Source organism: Hibiscus syriacus, unplaced genomic scaffold, assembly GCF_006381635.1.
Source record: "Hibiscus syriacus cultivar Baekdansim isolate YM2019G1 unplaced genomic scaffold, ASM638163v2 tig00110403_pilon, whole genome shotgun sequence".
NCBI lineage: Eukaryota > Viridiplantae > Streptophyta > Magnoliopsida > Malvales > Malvaceae > Hibiscus > Hibiscus syriacus.
Window position 1 is genome coordinate 497,844 of NW_024062723.1, and position 18,057 is coordinate 515,900.

General features: G+C 36.0%; 1 protein-coding gene across 1 annotated transcript; it reads right to left on the reverse strand.

Annotated features, from left to right (window-relative positions):
• Nucleotides 1-12,025: 12,025 nt before the first annotated feature.
• Nucleotides 12,026-17,395, reverse strand: LOC120123864 (GDSL esterase/lipase At1g29660-like). Its single transcript, XM_039142674.1, has 5 exons — nt 17,135-17,395; nt 16,851-16,975; nt 12,909-13,144; nt 12,476-12,696; nt 12,026-12,327 (listed from the first exon to the last, which is right to left on the reverse strand). The coding sequence occupies exons 1-5, from the start codon at nt 17,379-17,381 to the stop codon at nt 12,128-12,130; spliced, it is 1,029 nt and encodes a 342-aa protein (XP_038998605.1). The 5' UTR covers nt 17,382-17,395; the 3' UTR covers nt 12,026-12,127.
• Nucleotides 17,396-18,057: the final 662 nt, after the last annotated feature.

An 18,057-nucleotide genomic window follows, 5' to 3' on the forward strand; every position in this document is an offset into this window, starting at 1 on the left:
ATTGGAATATAGTAAAGAGGATCCTGAGATACATCAAAGGGACCTCAAATGTTGCATTATGTTACGGAGGATCAAACTTACTAATCAATGGGTATGTAGTTTCTGACTATGCAGGGGATTTGGATAAAAGCAAATCTACTACAGGATATGTGTTCAAAGTTGCTGGTGGAGCTGTAAGCTGGGTTTCAAAATTACAGTCAGTTGTGGCTACGTCAACAACAGAAGCAGAATATGTAGCAGCTACACAAGCCAGTAAAGAAGCAATTTGGTTGAAGATGCTATTGGAGGAGCTTGGGCACAATCAAGAGTATGTCTCTCTGTTTTGTGACAGTCAAAGCGCCTTGCATTTAGCAAGGAATCCAGCATTTCATTCAAGGACAAAGCACATACGAGTTCAATACCATTTCATTCGTGAAAAGGTGGAAGAAGGAACGATAGATATGCAGAAGATCCATACCAAAGACAACATAGCAGATTTCATGACGAAGGCGATCAACGCTGACAAATTTACTTGGTGTCGATCCTCTTGTGGCCTGTCAGAGACGTAAGCAACATGAAGGTACAAGGTAGAAAGAGTTGTGTGAAGATATGATTGTTCCAATCAAATCTTCAAGTGGGAGATTGTTGAAAGTCATAGCACTAGTAGCCGGCGGCTAATGCTTCAAAGGTGGCTTTCAAAATTAATTATTTTTTGTTGAATTATGCAAGGGAAAATTACAACATTTGATCATTGTACTTTAGGGTATTTACAAGATTAGTCCTTAGATTTCAACTATAAATACCCTAGCTCATTTAGCTTCAAAACCATCCCAAAGTATTCTAGCTTTCTTCTAATACTAGAGAATTTAGAGAGTTTCTTGAGAGTTGTTTTCTTCTTTTTATCAAGAGAGAATTATCATTGTTTTCTCCTTGGTAGATTGAGAGAAGTTGTAATTCCTATTTTCTCATAGTAAAATTCTTCTACCGTTGCCCGTGGTTTTTACCCTATATTATTTAGGGGTTTTCCACGTAAATTTTGTGTCTCTCTTATCTTCATTTTTATTTTCTCAAATTATCAGTTGCGATTTTGCTCTATCCGATAGTCGTCTTTCGCAACAGTGTGATCAGCCAATGCATTTACATTCTTTCTCCTTCCCACCATTTCCATTAGTAACATCCCGATGCTATAAACATCGGCTTTGTATGATATGCCTCCCAGGTTTTTGTAAACCGATTCGGGAGCAATATATCCTATTTTTCCCCGTGCTGCAGTGAGAAACACAATGCTATCATCTACCGAATATAGTTTAGCAAGATCGAAATCCGAAATTTTTGGATTGAAGTTGTCATCTAGAAGAATATTGTGGGCTTGATATCAAAATGCAGAATTTGCATGCCACGCCCTCGATGTAAGTAGTCAATTCCTCGAGCCACCCCAAGCACAATCTCAAACATCTTTTTCCAGCTCAGAGTTTTCTTATTTTCTTCCGTAAATATGATTTTATCCAAAGATCCATTTGACATGAAATCATATACAAGAGCTTGCTTTGATACCTCCACACATAATCCAACAAGTTTTGCCACATTAGCATGATGAATTCTCCCAATAGAGGCAACTTTATTTATGAAATCTTGGCCATTACCCTTTGATTTGCCAAGCAATTTTATGGTCACATGATGCCCACTACGAAGCTTTCCTTTAAATACGGAGCCATAACCCCCTTCACCTAATTTTTATTTGAAACCTCTTGTTATTTTTCCGATTTGTTTAAAAGAATACCTGATCGGCACTAGATTGTTTTGTCTTTGAAGGAACTCTTCGATCTTATCATCTATTGATAGATGTCTCCTTCTCCATTTATACACAACAAGCGCAAGCAAAGATGGTGTCCCAACCAAAGGCCTCGATAAGATAAGTCCAACTATTGAAAAAAAAATTGCAGCACATTAGTAGTTGTGAAATGAATCCAATAGCATGTTACCTACATTCTCAAAAAGTCTGTAAATGTAAGTGAACTTGAATTTTTCTTTTCTATTGCAGAGTTTTTTTTATATATATGCAAATTGAGTCCAAAAGCATGCCTGTCCCTTCAAAGTGATCATAAGTTTCTGTAGAAACACAAAGACAAGAGATATGCATATCAATATTACCAATGAACAAAAGAGGTAAAATATAAGTAAAAATAATGCAAATAAACTCTGTAAACCATACTTTTATACATTTCACTACGAGTGGGTTGATAGGGCCCACGGAAAATGAAATGTTTAAAGCTCTTCCAATTTTTTCCCAAGCCCTCATGCATATAATACAATCTGCAATATGAAGACTGAAGTATGAACACACCCAAATAAACATTAGCTGACCCAACCATGGCAGCTTTGCTTTTAATTGTGGCATGCTAAAACACGACAACAACAATGGAGGATTAACACTGAATTCAGCCAAACATATAACAAAACTTCAGCCTCAGAGAAAACATTTGTGGTGGGTTAGAAGACTTTGATTGAGAAGACTTGGACCAAGTATTTTAAGTGAGGGGGACCAAGGGGCCGGCACTTTTCCCACTATTGTTGATATCTATGATATTAAAACATATATATATATATATATATATTTAAATCCATTAATCGGCCGAGTAATAAAAAATTTCATGTTATCTCACCTTAATATTAATCTTAATATTATTAAATCTTTATTTAATAAAAAACATATTTATTTGTGAATCGTATTATCATATAGAAATAATTTTGGAAAGAATAAATTTGGATAATTGAAGATTTAGGAATAATTTTTGGATATATACCCAACACGTACATCATCTTCATTTATGAAAGACTTCGTGAAAGATTTTATATATCGTAATTCATATTTTAGCCTAACACGTACATCACATCGGGCAATAATTTTATGAAAGATTTTGTCATGAATTTGCAGGAAATACAAGAAGAGTTGTAGAATGGAAGCAGGGTGAAGTTTCCAGGAAGAAGTGAGGAGGACCAAGGGCACAGTACCTTTCCCAATTTAATACCTCTAATTTTATCATCTTCGTTTAACGTCATTATTATCATTCAATAGCTTAACGTAAACTACACAAGCTATATTCCAGCTTAACAAAACATTAGTTTAGAGGTGCAACTATTTTAAAATAGTTATTTTGTCTCATATTCTATTTTTCGGTATAATGCCAGAATTAGTTCTCACGTTTACTAAAATGGTTATTTTGTCTCGTGTTCTATTTTTTTGGTACATTTGGACCGCTGACATTTCATTTTAGAGTAAAAATGCCTTTAACATTTGTAAACTAATCGATTTGTTCCTTGTTCTTTATTATAGGGTATTTTAGCCCTCAACGTTTCATTTTAGGTTAAAAAATACTCTTATTTTATAACTATAATCATATGTTAACTAATGGTTTTCATCTATAGAGAGAGCTTTTTGTCCCAAAGTAAAACGTTGGGGCTAAAATACTCCAAAAAAAGATAAGGTCCAATATGACCATCTTGAAAACATTAGGGGCTATTTTTGACATTGTGCCTGTTTTGCCTTTAAAATAACTTAAAAAGGCTTTGATTAGTAGTAAAATTGAAGTTTTCTAAAAACTAAAAAATCCCAAGCATAGATCTCGTCCTATATATATAAAATAGTATTTTTATAATATTTAAACTAATATTAATTATAAATATTATAATGATAATATTATCAATTTAATTGGAGGTGCAACTCACTATAACTTTGAGCCTTAGACTTGTGAGTCGAACTCGAGCTTCTTCCTCTTTAAGCTACACTCTTTTAAACATGGAATCCTTTCGATTTCAGGCCCTTTAAATAGGGAAAAGAAAGTTGTTTACTGAATCACTCGTGTAATTTACTGAGGTTAACTCGACCTAGTAAGTTGTAAGTTAACACATGCATTTTGCTGCCTTAACTCTGATTAAAATTAGGTTCCCAACCCTCTTCAAAGCTCCAGAAACACTTTGGTTCTTCGGTGCTGGTTGAAGCTTCGGAATGCCTCCGGTTGGCTTCGTTGTCACCCAAATGCAACGAAACGTAAAGATCTTCATCGCAGCCGTTCCTTAAGGATGCAAGATTTTCGGAGACAGCCTTGTCCGATAAGTTTTTAGGGAGATCGTCCGATGAAGCATGGAATGAACTGGTGCTCTATGCTAAGACCAGCATGTTGGGAAAATAGACCCCTTGTAATCCAACAATCCCTTTAGATCACAACATTAACAAAAATACTTGAAAAATAAAAGAGAGAAAAACACAATAATTTAACGTGGAAAACTCCCAAATAGACAAAAAAACCACAAGCGTTGTCAAAAGACAACCAAGAGAAAAAAATATTTACTATGTGGAAAATTATTACAACCACAACACATGCCCAAAAGCTAAAGTACACCCCAAGAGAATTTCCCTTTAAATTCTCTACTAGTATAGCTAATAGCTTTCTAGTACACCACTTGTATTTTGATGATTGACATACATTTAACCAAAGGGAAATGTTCTATTTATAGGCTAAGAATTTTTCCATCTTTTGTTAATTTCCAATGTGGGATTTGGCCAATTTTTGCCAAAAACTAACAAATCTCCACCTTGGCAAAAATTCCATACAATTCTTCACCATAAAAACAACAGCTACCTCAATAACACCATCAGCTATGATAGTCACAATTCTAAAAACAAGAATTGTCATACTCCACCATAAGAGTATACACACTTGGAATTCACTAACTCCAAGAATTTTTACCTCGACCAGTTCATGTCGAAAAACTGCTAATAAGTTATGGTGCAACTTCCAATGTTGACTTTCTAGGAAGTTCATTAGCCATCGACATCAATTCCACCACACACCTTGCATCAACTGTCAACCAATGCCATGTGTAAATGTGGACATGCTACCTTTTCATACATCCTTTTCCATGGCAACTCAATTGGTAGCTATCATGCCATGAGGATATATATCTTTCTTTAAAAAGCAAATTCATCGTCTTCATTTTCAAAGACGACTACATTAGTAGCATCACTTTTGGAGCCATTAGCCGAATTAGCTCCACCGTTTTTGCAATCCTTCTTTAGATGTCCAGGTTGTCCACATCCCCAGCAAATAATTTTCTTATTGGAGCCTTTATACTTCTTCCTATTTCCACAAACCGACAATGCTCCACTTTCAGAAGATTTGTTCTCTCCATTCTTCAGTCTTCTTTCTTCCGAAATCAGCTTACTTGTCACTTCTGAAAAATTCACATTCTCTTTCCCGTACATTAAAACGGTTTGCATGTGCTCATAGGAAGATGGAAGAGACCAAATAAGTCTCAATGCTTTATCTTCATCATCAATCTCCACTCCAATAGATTCCAGTTCAGAAACAATCCCATTGAGTGCACTAAGGTGGTCAGAAATTTTTGTACCTTCTTCCATTTGCAATTTGTGAAATTTCTCCTTCAAATATAACCTATTTGAAAGACTTTTAGCTTGGTACATCTCCTCAAGCTTTTCCCAAAGCTCCTTTGTTGATGACCATCTAACAACATTAGCAAGAACATTTTTGGCTAGACAGAGACGAATCTGACTTGCTGCTCTCATGTCTAACTCCTCCCATTCTTCTTCACTCATCTTGGATTTTCCCTTGTCTCCACTGTTGTCACTAGGATTATCTGGTTCCTTTCCTTCGGACAAAGAAGCTGGCTTTCCCTTTAAGGCCTTATACAATCCAGACTGGATTAGTATATCCTTGACTTGTACTTGCCACAACCCAAAATTAATTCTCCCATCAAATTTCTCAATATCAAATCTGAAACTCATTTTTGCTCAACAATGCTATAGTGATCTCACACGTGAATAATGAGTGAACAATTGTGTCTACAAAATGCACTAAGAAAGTTTCCAGGAAAGATTGGGGGGACACAAATGGTACCGCTTAAGTCCCAACCTCCTTAGGCGATTATAGCCTTTGTGACAAAACTTTCTTGGCTGCACTTACTTACACAATACCACACTCAATAAACACAATAACGTATTTAAAGGACCTCCAGTTGGACCACAACAATTTCTAAAAAATCTTTTCTGATGTAGAAGATCGGACAAAGCCGCAACCACAGAGCATACTAAGAATTTTAAAGAAATTCCTACACCGCCTTGAAGTTTATCTTTTACCAAGCTCCGATACCAATTGTTGGGAAAATAGACCCCTTGTAATCCAACAATCCCTTTAGATCACAACATTAACAAAAATACTTGAAAAATAAAAGAGAGAAAAACACAATAATTTAACGTGGAAAACTCCCAAATGGAGAAAAACCACAAGCGTTGTCAAAAGACAACCAAGAGAAAAAAATATTTACTATGTGGAAAATTATTACAACCACACTACAAAATATTTAACTCTCACACATGCCCAAAAGCTAAAGTACACCCCAAGAGAATTTCCCTTTAAATTCTCTACTAGTATAGCTAATAGCTTTCTAGTACACCACTTGTATTTTGGTGATTGACATACATTTAACCAAAGGGAAATGTTCTATTTATAGGCTAAGAATTTTTCCATCTTTTGTTAATTTCCAATGTGGGATTTGGCCAATTTTTGCCAAAAACTAACACAGCATTGATATCATCTTCCAAATGGAACTCGGTTTTTATCGGTGACGGATTCATTTCCGGGCTGTTGCAGTCTACTTCTAATGGGATTTGCTGAATCTGAAAACCAAATGGCTCAATTTTTTTTCGCTCTTGTCCCTTAGAAGAACACGTTCCGGGGTCGAAGAGTCCCCAACCGTGGAGGCAATAACTGCCACTGAGGCTGCTCTTTGTTCTTGCACCTCTAATGACAACAACAGCAACAGCAACAACATATGGTCCTTCGGCACGTGTGTGTGAGTTTTAATCCTCTAGGAATAATAACTACTCCTATTTCTTTACCCCCTGAAGTCAGTTATGCTTATTAATCTCGAGGTCGGTCCATGTATGCATGGATTTAAAATAACCTGAAAGGTAAATTATTTATTTGGGTTAATGTTATTAAGGTTGAAGTTTTGTCTTCTGAAATTGCACTCTCGCTGTTTTCTCTCTGTTTCTTCCCAGCTTGCTTCCCATTATTTGATCTCTGTTTTCTCTCCATCTTATATTGCTTTTTCTGACCAACAAATCATCGATCTGATCTAGTTCTTGCTTCTACTATCATTGTTATTTCTTCTAAGCCTTGTAGAAAAAGGGGTAAGATTGAGCTGAATAAATCTCAATTACAGAATTGAGACCATTAGAAAGGGTTTAGTCATACACATTGAATCAAGTAAAGGTGTTGTTTGATCTTCACTTGGAATGTTGCTTGTTTGATCTTCACTAGACATGTCAAAAGGAAGTTGAAATGGCTTCGGAGGTATTTGAAGGAGTTCGACATCGACTTCAAGCATCTCCAACACTTTCCTCATCGAAGGACGGATCTGTATGCACCAAAATGCTTTTATTACCATCTTTCTCAAGATGATCTTTTCGTCATCGGTAACACCTTCGAATTCTATATCTTCTCCTTGAAAATACCGATCATAAATCCAAGACGAGAAATACGTTTGACTCGATTCTTCAACAACTGACTTCATATTCTTCCTACTACAACATCCCGAAGCTATAAACGTCGTTCTTATACGAGATGCCACTGATGCTTTTGTGGACCAACTCGGGAGCAATGTACCCTATCGTACCCCGAGCTGCAGTTAGCGATACGATACTAACATCTGTTGAATATAGTTTAGCAAGACCAAAATGAAACAAAGTTCTCATCCAAAAGAATGTTATGAGGCTTGATATCAAAATGTAGAATTTGCATATCACATCCTTGTAAATTATTTTCAAAGTCAAATTTAATATGCATAGATATTAAACCTAACATGTTACTCAATTTATTCTAAAAAAAATATTTTCTTTGTAATTTTTTCTGTTACAATTAATTCCTTTTTTTAAACTTATATTAATCGGTTTTATTTTAAACTCATCTAATATCTACACTTGTAATTTATATATATTGGTTCTATTTTAAACTTCCATAAACTTTTTTTTTATTAAAAAAAACTTTCATAAGCTTACATGCTCAAAATTTGTTCAAAATTTTAGTGAACTCTAGCCACTAATTTTAATTCCAAGCTCAAATTCATATTGTTCTCACCTCAAACTTGCCATTGAAGTGCTTAATGCATATAATCCAAGTTTCTTTTATTTTGGTCCTTAAACCGAAATTAAAAATTGTAAAATTATAGCTTTAAAAATTTAATCTAGTATACATAAGTGGTAAATCTAAAATGTTAATTTATTTATTCTAAAAAAGCTATATTCTTAGTAAGTTTTTATGTTACAATTATTTTCTGTTTTTATAACCTTATATTAATCGGTTGTATTTTATACTTATCCAATATATTATGTGTACTTGTAATATATGCATATTTAATATTTATAATGTCAGCTATAAATTTTTTAATATTATTTTACAAATATCTAATCTTTAGACTAAAAAATATTAGTTGGGCTCCTTTGTATATTTTCATTATATATTTCTTTTTTTTAATTAATCTATTTACCGACTAATCCAGATCAGGTACTGCAGAGGCGAGGGTGACCCTCCCAACCCAGCTTGCTCCATTCACAAACGTCAGGATTCGAACCCATTACCTTGCAACTAAACGCCTAAAACAGTTACACAAATAATTGAAAACCAGCCACAAAGAGTGTAGCAAAACTGCACTCAAACCCACCTAAAAGATAGCAGCATCACACGGGTACGAGACTTGAGAAATATTATTAATATTTATATAACTTTGAGAAATATTATTTTATTAGTAAATTGGAGGTTTAAGTACTAAATTGTGAATTTATATTCTATTATATGAGACCTTTAAAACAACATAATATATGCTTAAAATGATAGAATGATTAACGAAAAATTGATGATCAAAGCAAGTTACAAAAATTGTTGTGTTGAGACAGTCCTTGGATGCCCGGATCGATTCTCGACTTAAGTGAACAATTTATCTTTTTGGAGTCGTCACCAATCATTTGGGTTAGGTAAGATAGGATACCTAAATCTTACTGAATCTATCTCTTACCATATATTTACTTGGAAGAGTACGAGAGTTGATTATGTAAGGGGAAGGACGAGCATTCCCACAACGCCCAATTTTTTTTGCTCGATAAATATAATTTTTGATGTCTCTTCGTCATTATTGTGTCTTGCTCGGCGAATCGAGGGTATCTTCGTTATGTTTTATTGTGCTTGACGTGGTTGATTTTGTTTGCATCAGTCGTATTGCAGTGAGCTGAATTGTTTAAAGGTGTTGTGTGCGTCTGGTGAATCAGATGCAATCTGTTTTTAATTGGTTCAACCTGATATACTTGTGCTTGTAGGTTGCTGTTTTGTTATCTTCTTTAAGCTTTTATGGTGTACCAATTGATAACTTTTGGCTTCTGACCAATTTTCCCTTTATTAATATAATATGCCTCCTGTTGTTCCAAAAAAAAAGTATTGCACTGAAGAGTATTGTTTGGTGTACTCCAAAATCTAAGCAGAATTATAATTAGGGTACTCAATTCATTTCAATTACCAAGTAAAATTATTCGAACACGATATTTATAAGATTATGTTTAAATATATTATTTTATGAAAAATGACAATAGAAGATATTTAAACTTTCATAAATAAAAAAAATTAATCAAATTATTATTTATAAAACATCAATAAAAATAAATTTATTTAAGTTTTAATTGATCATTAATATAATTTAATAAAAAACTATTATGTATAAAAGACAACAAAATATAAAACTACAAAGGAATGGAATGTCCTCAACCTCAGACTACATTTGAACTAGTTATAGTAACAGAGTCCATTGATGTAGTTGACTCATCAATATTGGGGTTCTCGCAACCATGAACCTCCGATGACGTGTCAATGGGAAGTCGATTTCAAGCGATTCATCCTCATTTTCAAACATTCTCAACCCTTTACTCATCGATGGACGATCTCCAAGCAGTAATTGTATACACCAAAAGGTTATTACTATCATCTTCCTCACCATTGATTTTTCATCATAAGCATCTCCAAACTCCATGTCTTCACCTTGATCCAATCGATCACAAATCCAAGACAAAAAAATAGATTTGACTGGTGCCATCGACAAATCTATTCAAGTTCTTTCTCCTTCCCACCATTTCTATTTGTAACATCCCAAAACTATAAAGATCCGCTTTCATGAAATGCCTCGAAGGTTTTTGTAAAACAATTCGGGAGCAGTATATCCTATTGTTCCCCGTGTTGCAGTGAGAGAGACGATACTATTATACTACAAGACCGAAATTTAAAACTTTTGGATTAAAATTCTCATTTAGAAGAATATTGTGTGACTTGATATCAAAATGTAAAATTTACATGTCACACCATCGATGCAAATAGTCGATTCCTCGAGCCACACCAAACTCAATATAAAACATCTTATATTAAGAAATGCCAAGCCAAACATTATTTGTAAATTGAATATCAAACATCTTATATTAAGAAATGCCAAGCCAAACATTATTTGTAAATTGCGTTACAACTTGCAACACTCCGACGTGATACTCATTCTTCTTCTTTGGTTGAGGCAATTATATTAAGAAATGTCAAGCCAACATTTAGTTGTATGTCTCGTTAAAAAACCCTAACCTAAATGAAGAAAACGAGCACATACAACCAAACAAAAGTTTCAAAGGGGTTTCTGGTTTTAAAATTGGCTCTCTTCCAGTTAAGTATCTCGGAATTCCTCTCGTCTCTCGTAAACTCACTGACAAAGATTGTGAAGCTTTAATCATCAAAATTAAGCAAAAGATGCAATCCTGGTCTGGTAGGAACTTAAGCTATGCAGGGAGACTTGAATTGGTTAAAATTGTTCTTTATAGTGTCTGCAATTACTGGTGTAGACAACTAATTCTGCCATCTTCTATCTTAAATAAAATAGAACAACTTTGCTCCCGTTTCTTCTGGAAAGGAGTTGACAAAAAAGCTGTTGGAGCCAGAGTTAGTTGGGCACGTATCTGTCTTCCTAAGTCTGAAGGAGGCCTCGGTCTGAAAAATTTAAAAGACTGGTGCAAGGTCTGTAATTTTAATCTTATTAGGAAGATTCTTGCAGGTAATGGATCTCTTTGGGTAGCATGGCTTAATAGCTATGTTTTTAAGCACCAAGATTTCTGGAATTTTCAAGCTGGAGTTAATGTAAGATGGAGCATTAAACGGTTACTTAAACTGAGAGCTGAATCTTTCCCTTTCCTCACTGATGGTCATTCACAAGCCAAAGATTTTTGGAATTAATTCGTACGCGAGAGCAGAAAGTTCCTTGGCATCGATTAATTTGGTTCCCGATGCATGTTCCTAAGCACAGTCTTATTGCTTGGAAGGCCATTCTCGATCGTCTTCCTACAAGAGATCATCTTCAACGTATGGGAATCTGTTCTGAAGGAGTTTGCGCCAATTGTAACTCCTTCCAAGAGTCCCGGGACCATCTCTTCTTCCTCTGCCCATTGGCAATTGATCTCTGGAAATCTATTATGCTGCTAAATGGTATTAGCTCTTGTTTGCTTGTTGGGACAATTTTTAGATTGGGCTATTTCTGTTTGGAAAGGAAAGTCACTTATCACTTTCATATTGAAGCTTGCATGGTCTGCTTTCATTTATTTTCTATGGAAAGAGCGCAATTGCATAATCTTCTCGGGTCGTCGTAAAAACGTTGAAGACTTACTCAAAGATATCAAGGAGGTCGTAGCCATCCGACTAAGAGGCAAATCCATTAATAGACTTGATAGTTTTAACCTTACCCTTTGTAATGCTTGGAATATAGCTTAACCAATCATTTTTTGTATCTGTTATTTGTTCCATTGTAGTTTGATTGGTTGATTGGTTGATTGGTTGTAGCAACTTTACTATTTGGTTAATAAAATTTGAATTATCCAAAAAAAGTTTCAAAGGATATTTAGAAACGACTAACAAAACGAGCACAACAATCTGCCAACAAACCAGAGAGAACAGCAAACACAAAATAAAGGAAGATCACAACAAACCACACACACAAACAACATGGTGCAAACAGTCACCACGAAGCTTTGAACAAATCTAGCCTTGACAAGCAAGCCACCCTGCTAACGACCTGTGTTCGGGTGAAGAGTGATGAATGTCAAGCGGAGATGCTCATATGCACTCTCGGCGAGGATTTTATTCAAAGCCTCGGTAGGATGGACAGCATCCCAAAATACGTATCTCCATGGGCTACTACACGACTTTGAATTATGAAGGCAAAGCTCTCCGCCGCCACCAGTTGTGCAGCATGAACTATTCGTCACTGAATGCCCCAACCAAAATATCAAATAGTTTTTCATTAAAAGACATACGTTAAGAAGAGTATTTTTCAGCAATTTTAATGTCACGTTACGATAATATCATAACATTTCCATTGTAATCATACGAGAGGCAAAGCTAGGGTTGTTTACCTAATGTTGCAAGATCAGTTGGAGTTCCGGAGGGATTAAGATAGGTAAATCTAGCACCGGGTAGATTGGTGTTAAGTTGATGGATGAGTAGCTCCAGTCTTTCATTGAAAAGGGTTGCTCCCTCGTTTAATTTCACTACACAGTCTGACCCATTAGTTCCGTACATCGAAATTGCGTACGGAGTGCAACCAATGTTCCCTATCCCGTACACGCCAAACATCCTTGCACCCTCATTGTACAAAGACTGGTATAGTGCATACGAATTAGTTAACCAATATTTGAACTACATCAAATAATTCAACTGCTATATTTGGTACCGATTAAAATTTAAACAATCATTCAACTTATAATAAAACATTTCTTCCTATACTTAATTCCTTAGATTAATCTTGATTTAATTAAAAGATGGTATAAAATATATATAACTAATTACCTTAAGTTGGACTGAACCAGCACCGTAGCATATTCCGACGGCGTGAAACTTTGGCCGGTTTTATAGAATTCCGGCTTGAAATAATTGTTGATATAATCATTGCTTCCGGTTTGAACCGAATAAATACATTGTTTTAAAAGCGAATTCGTGGCCGAATAATTTTGCATTAACTCCATGAGTTTTGAGATAATAGTTTTGTGATTTTTTGTTTGCTCATCTAAAGATATACAAACACCCTGCACAATACATCAGTAGAGAATATTGTTACGTCACAACGTAAGCTCGCTCAAAAACATGTTCAACGGCTATATTATACTAGAGTTGCACATAATTGTTAAAGCTCAATTTAAAATATGAATCTTAAATCGTGTCCAAACATGTACATGTATGCAAGTGGTGCACTCAGACTTGTTTAAAGCTGACCATATTTTTTTTAATCATAAAAATACGTCGTTTTAATATTATTATTTTATTATAATATAACAATGTTGAAAATTCAATATTAGCCTAAATAAGTTCACACCTAGATTAATTTGCTTACATCAATTTAGTATTCATGTCATTGATTACATCAATTTAGTTATGTGGAAATTAAGTTTTTTCTCATGTTTTAATTTCAATGGTTTAGATTATTTAGTGATTATTTTAATGAGTGGTTTAGATTGTTTCTTATAACCTATAAATACCCTACTTGTATTTGAGTTTTATCATCCAACAATCAAAGCTTAATTATAAGCATTTGAAAGCTTTCTTAAGAGTTCTTTCCTTTTGCAATTTTGTGAGATTATTCTAAAGAGAGTTTTTCTTCTTCTCGATCAATTAGAGTTTTTACTCTATTTTGATTCAACAATTGGTATCAAGAGCCACGTTTTTTAAGGTCTCTAGAAATTCGAGTATGCTCTGTGGCTGCAGTTTTAACTAATCTTCCACATCAGAAAAGATTTCTTGAGATTATATATTGTCGGGGTTATTACAAACCTTGTGGAGCTTATTTGTGTTTAGAGTAATTTAGTACTCTGCACGTTTGTTACTCAAGCTTGTTCGGTGTAGTCAAAGCCTTGCCGTTAAGATGGGTGATCTTCAAGTAATTGGAGGAATCAAGAAGCTCAACAACAAAAACTACAACACGTGGGCAACATGTATGGAGTCATACTTACAAGGTCAAGACCTTTGGGAGGTTGTCGGTGGTGGTGAAGTTACACAACCGGCGGCAGAAGATGCCAATGGCATCTTGCGAAAGTGGAAAATTAAAGCAGACAAAACAATGTTTGCTTTAAAGACTACAATTGAAGAAGAAACGTTGGAGCACATCCGGGATGCTAAAACACCAAAGGAAGCATGGGACACTTTTGTTACACTCTTTTCAAAGAGGAGCGATACAAAATTGTAACTTCTCGAGAATGAACTTCTATCAATGGCGCAACACGACATGGCGGTTGCCCAATACTTTCACAAGGTGAAGTCGATATGCCGCGAAATTTCATAATTAGATCTGACAGCTGCTATTAGGGAAGCTAGGATAAAAAGAATAATTGCCGTTGTACAGGGATGGCCGACACAACCATCACTTGTTGAGTTTGAAAATTTGCTTGCAGGTCAAGAAGCCATGGCCAAGCAAATGGGAGGAGTCTCGCTGAATGGTGAAGAGGAAGCGCTCTACACCAGGAAAAATAGAGGCACTTTTCAGTGGTATACTGGCATTGGATCTAAAAAGCATGGTGACAAGGTGAAAAATTACCAAGGAAAGGGAGGCCCCCATTCAGGGGGAGCTTCCAAGAATCGCGGTAATAGTAGAAAGTTTGATGGCAAGTGTTACAACTGCGGGAAGATGGGTCACATGGCAAAAGACTGTTGGACCAAGAAAAAGCATGTTGAAAGTAATACTGCTACTTCCAGTTCGAAGGAGTATAGTGAAGATGGTTGGGATGCTGAAGCATTATTTGCTACGGAGGAAGAAGAATTAGCTCTCATGGTAACAACACCAGAACGGATTGATTACAAGAATGATTGGATCGTAGACTCAGGCTGCTCAAATCACATGACGAGTGATAGACAGAAGTTGCAAAACTTTTCTGAGTACAAGAGAAAAGGAGTTTCCACACGCAAAGGAAAAGAGGGTCATGGTGGGAAACGGGAAGAGAGTCTGGTGGGCTCGAGAGCATCATCAGTGTCCAAACATGGGGATGCCATGATGAGTTCGCAAGAAATGCTTGGGGCGATGAAAACACACCAGGAGGAGCTAGATCTCGAGGTAAAAAGACTCGATGATGGAGCCCAAGGCATGTTTGAGCGAGACAGTACATTCACTCATGAAGACGAGGAGAGTCTTGATGGGAAACAAGAGGAGGAACTGACAGTCTACGAGAAATGGGTTTATTTGATGGAAGGTTTGGCTTTCCATGCAGATAGGCTCATCAAGTTGAAGCATCTCAACTTTGTGTGAAAAGAGGGTCGGGGGACTTGAAAAAGCCGAGGATGAGGCCAAGGAGACTCAGGGTGTTGTGGAGTCCCGCCTTGATAAATTGGAGTCCATGGAGGACAAGTTCAAAGATGAGATGCAACGAGTTCTCAATGAGTTGGAGATAGTTCGAGGGAGTAATGCCCATGAAGTCGAAGTGATGGCTTTGAGAAACGAGGTGGATGAGCTCAAGAGGGAGCTACTCATATGCAAGGGAGAAATGAGTGAATGGGGTGCGCTCAAAACCTTCTTGGAAGGACTTAGACCAGGGACGATACTCGGGGGAGAGCAAGGTGATGCCCAGAGACTTTCGGGAGCCATAGTTGTAGCCGGAAAGCTGACTGAGCTTGCAGGTGACAAGCCAAGTAGCAATGTGTCGTCCATGCCCATGCCCAGGGATAGTGGCAATAATGGGGGAGACCAGGAAAAGATGAAGCGGGGAGATGGTAGAGAAAGCTCTTCGAGTGGCCAAGTTGAGCCAACGACTGTTCGTAGCCAAGGAAAGCCATCATGAAAGAATGACAAGGCTAAGTCTGGTGTAAAGAAGAACGGGAGCAAGGAAAAATTGAAGTGTTACTTCTGTGATGGTCCTCATTTGATTAGAAGATATCCCGAAAACGTCACCTTGCAATCATCATGAAGAGGATGGAAGAAGGAGAAGTAGCGGGAATTGGCACGGTCGCAAGTGTTAAAGTTGCCAAGGTAGGGAAAAGACTTGGTTCGATTGAGGGGATCAATGCGACCAAGCGAGGATCAAGACGAGGTAAGGCTGTTGATGTTGAGGTAGTCGAACCCAGAAGAAAGCCCGATGTGATTGCGAGTGTTCAAGCAATCAAGTCAGGAGGACTTGGTGAGGCTACATGTTCCAAAGTAGCCGAATCAAGGGGCAAGGATGGTGCGATTACAAGTTCTCAAGTAGTCAATCCAGGATCGAGACGTGACGAGACTGCGGGTGTCAAAGCAGTCGAGCACAAGAAGGGACCCGATGCGATAGCGAAAGATAAAGCCGTCAAGCCAAGGGTGCAAAGTGAGCAAGTTCGCTTACAGTGATTCAAAGAATGGAGGCTAACATTGAGGGGGAGTGTTGAAAATTCAATATTAGCCTAAATAAGTTCACACCTAGATTAATTTGATGTCATTGCTTACATCAATTTAGTATTGATGTCATTGATTACATCAATTTAGTTATGTGAAAATTAAGTTTTTTCTCATGTTTTAATTTCAATGGTTTAGATTATTTAGTGATTATTTTAATGAGTGGTTTAGATTGTTTCTTGTAACCTATAAATACCCTACTTGTATTTGAGTTTTATCATCCAACAATCAAAGCTTAATTAAGCATTTGAAAGATTTCTTAAGAGTTCTTTCCTTTTGCAATTTTATGAGATTATTCTAAAGAGAGTTTTTTTTCTCTAGATCAATTAGAGTTTTTACTCTATTTTGATTCAACAAACAATTTATTTGTGATAGTTTTTTAAATTTACCAGATGTCTCCCAGTTTCGTTGCGAATGCCTGCAGAACCCGACGCATAGTTTACACCGTTGAAAATGTCTTTCCCTCCTGAGTTGGCGAAAGCAGGAATATAATCTTCGAACCCCAAAAGTTCAGCTATCGTCACATGCATTTACACATACAAATCAAATGTCAGTTATACTTCTACCGATAAAACAAATTATAATTTTATTTTGGTCCCTCCTAAAACAACCTCTTGGACCTCAATCATAAATTTTTAGTGCACGTGGAAATAGAGAAGAGAGAAGTGCATACCGATAAAATCATGCATGTTTCGACCATCGCTAAACCTTCCGGTTGGTCCTTGGGGGAAATCATTCCCGTAAGGCAGATAATTTACTTTGGCCAACGTCGGAAGGTTATTATTGTTTCCATTATCTGATAACGAGTCACCGAAAATAAAGTAGCACGGCACTTGCGGGCTTGCATCCGCCTTGTTTGACATGCTTAACAATACTAACAACATCGCCACCAGCTCCATTGGTTTAAGCTTTGATTCCATTGAAGATACAAAAACCAAAGAAATCACAATTTTTTTATAATAAAAAAAGATGACTTGAAGAAAGGTTGAGTTGGAAGATAAATAACAAAACAACTAGCTATATATAAGGAGAAAAAGAAAACAAAAGCTGTGATGATCTGTTTTCTTTCTTTTATTATTGTGACAAATCTTAATTATTATTTTATCAGCTTGGCACATATTTAGCTAAGATAACATGTCATGGCACTTTTTCGTTTTAACTCAATAAAATTACATTACAAAAATTTATGGCTAACAAAACCATGTTGGATGCTTCTCCTTCTTAAAGCTCAACCACATCAATTGTTAGTGCTTGCCAAACCATGTTATCTTGTTTTTCCAACCATAATTTATTATTATCTAATTAAATTATCAATTATTTAATGGAGTTGGATAGAAAATAAGAAAAAAATTAAATATGGGAATAATTAAAAAATTAAAAATTAAAATATACTTTAAAAAATTAATAATAAATAAAAAAGGGGAAAGTTCCTGCATCATCGTGTTCACACTTCCCCTTCCCCTTACAGACTTCTCTGTCTTTTTCCTTTCAATCACCAGACTTGTGTTCTATTAGCAGACTGTTTTATGTTCACGGACGAAATCGTCAGATTTACCGTTCTAGTTTGCAAACGACCCATGATTGGGATCAGGCGAT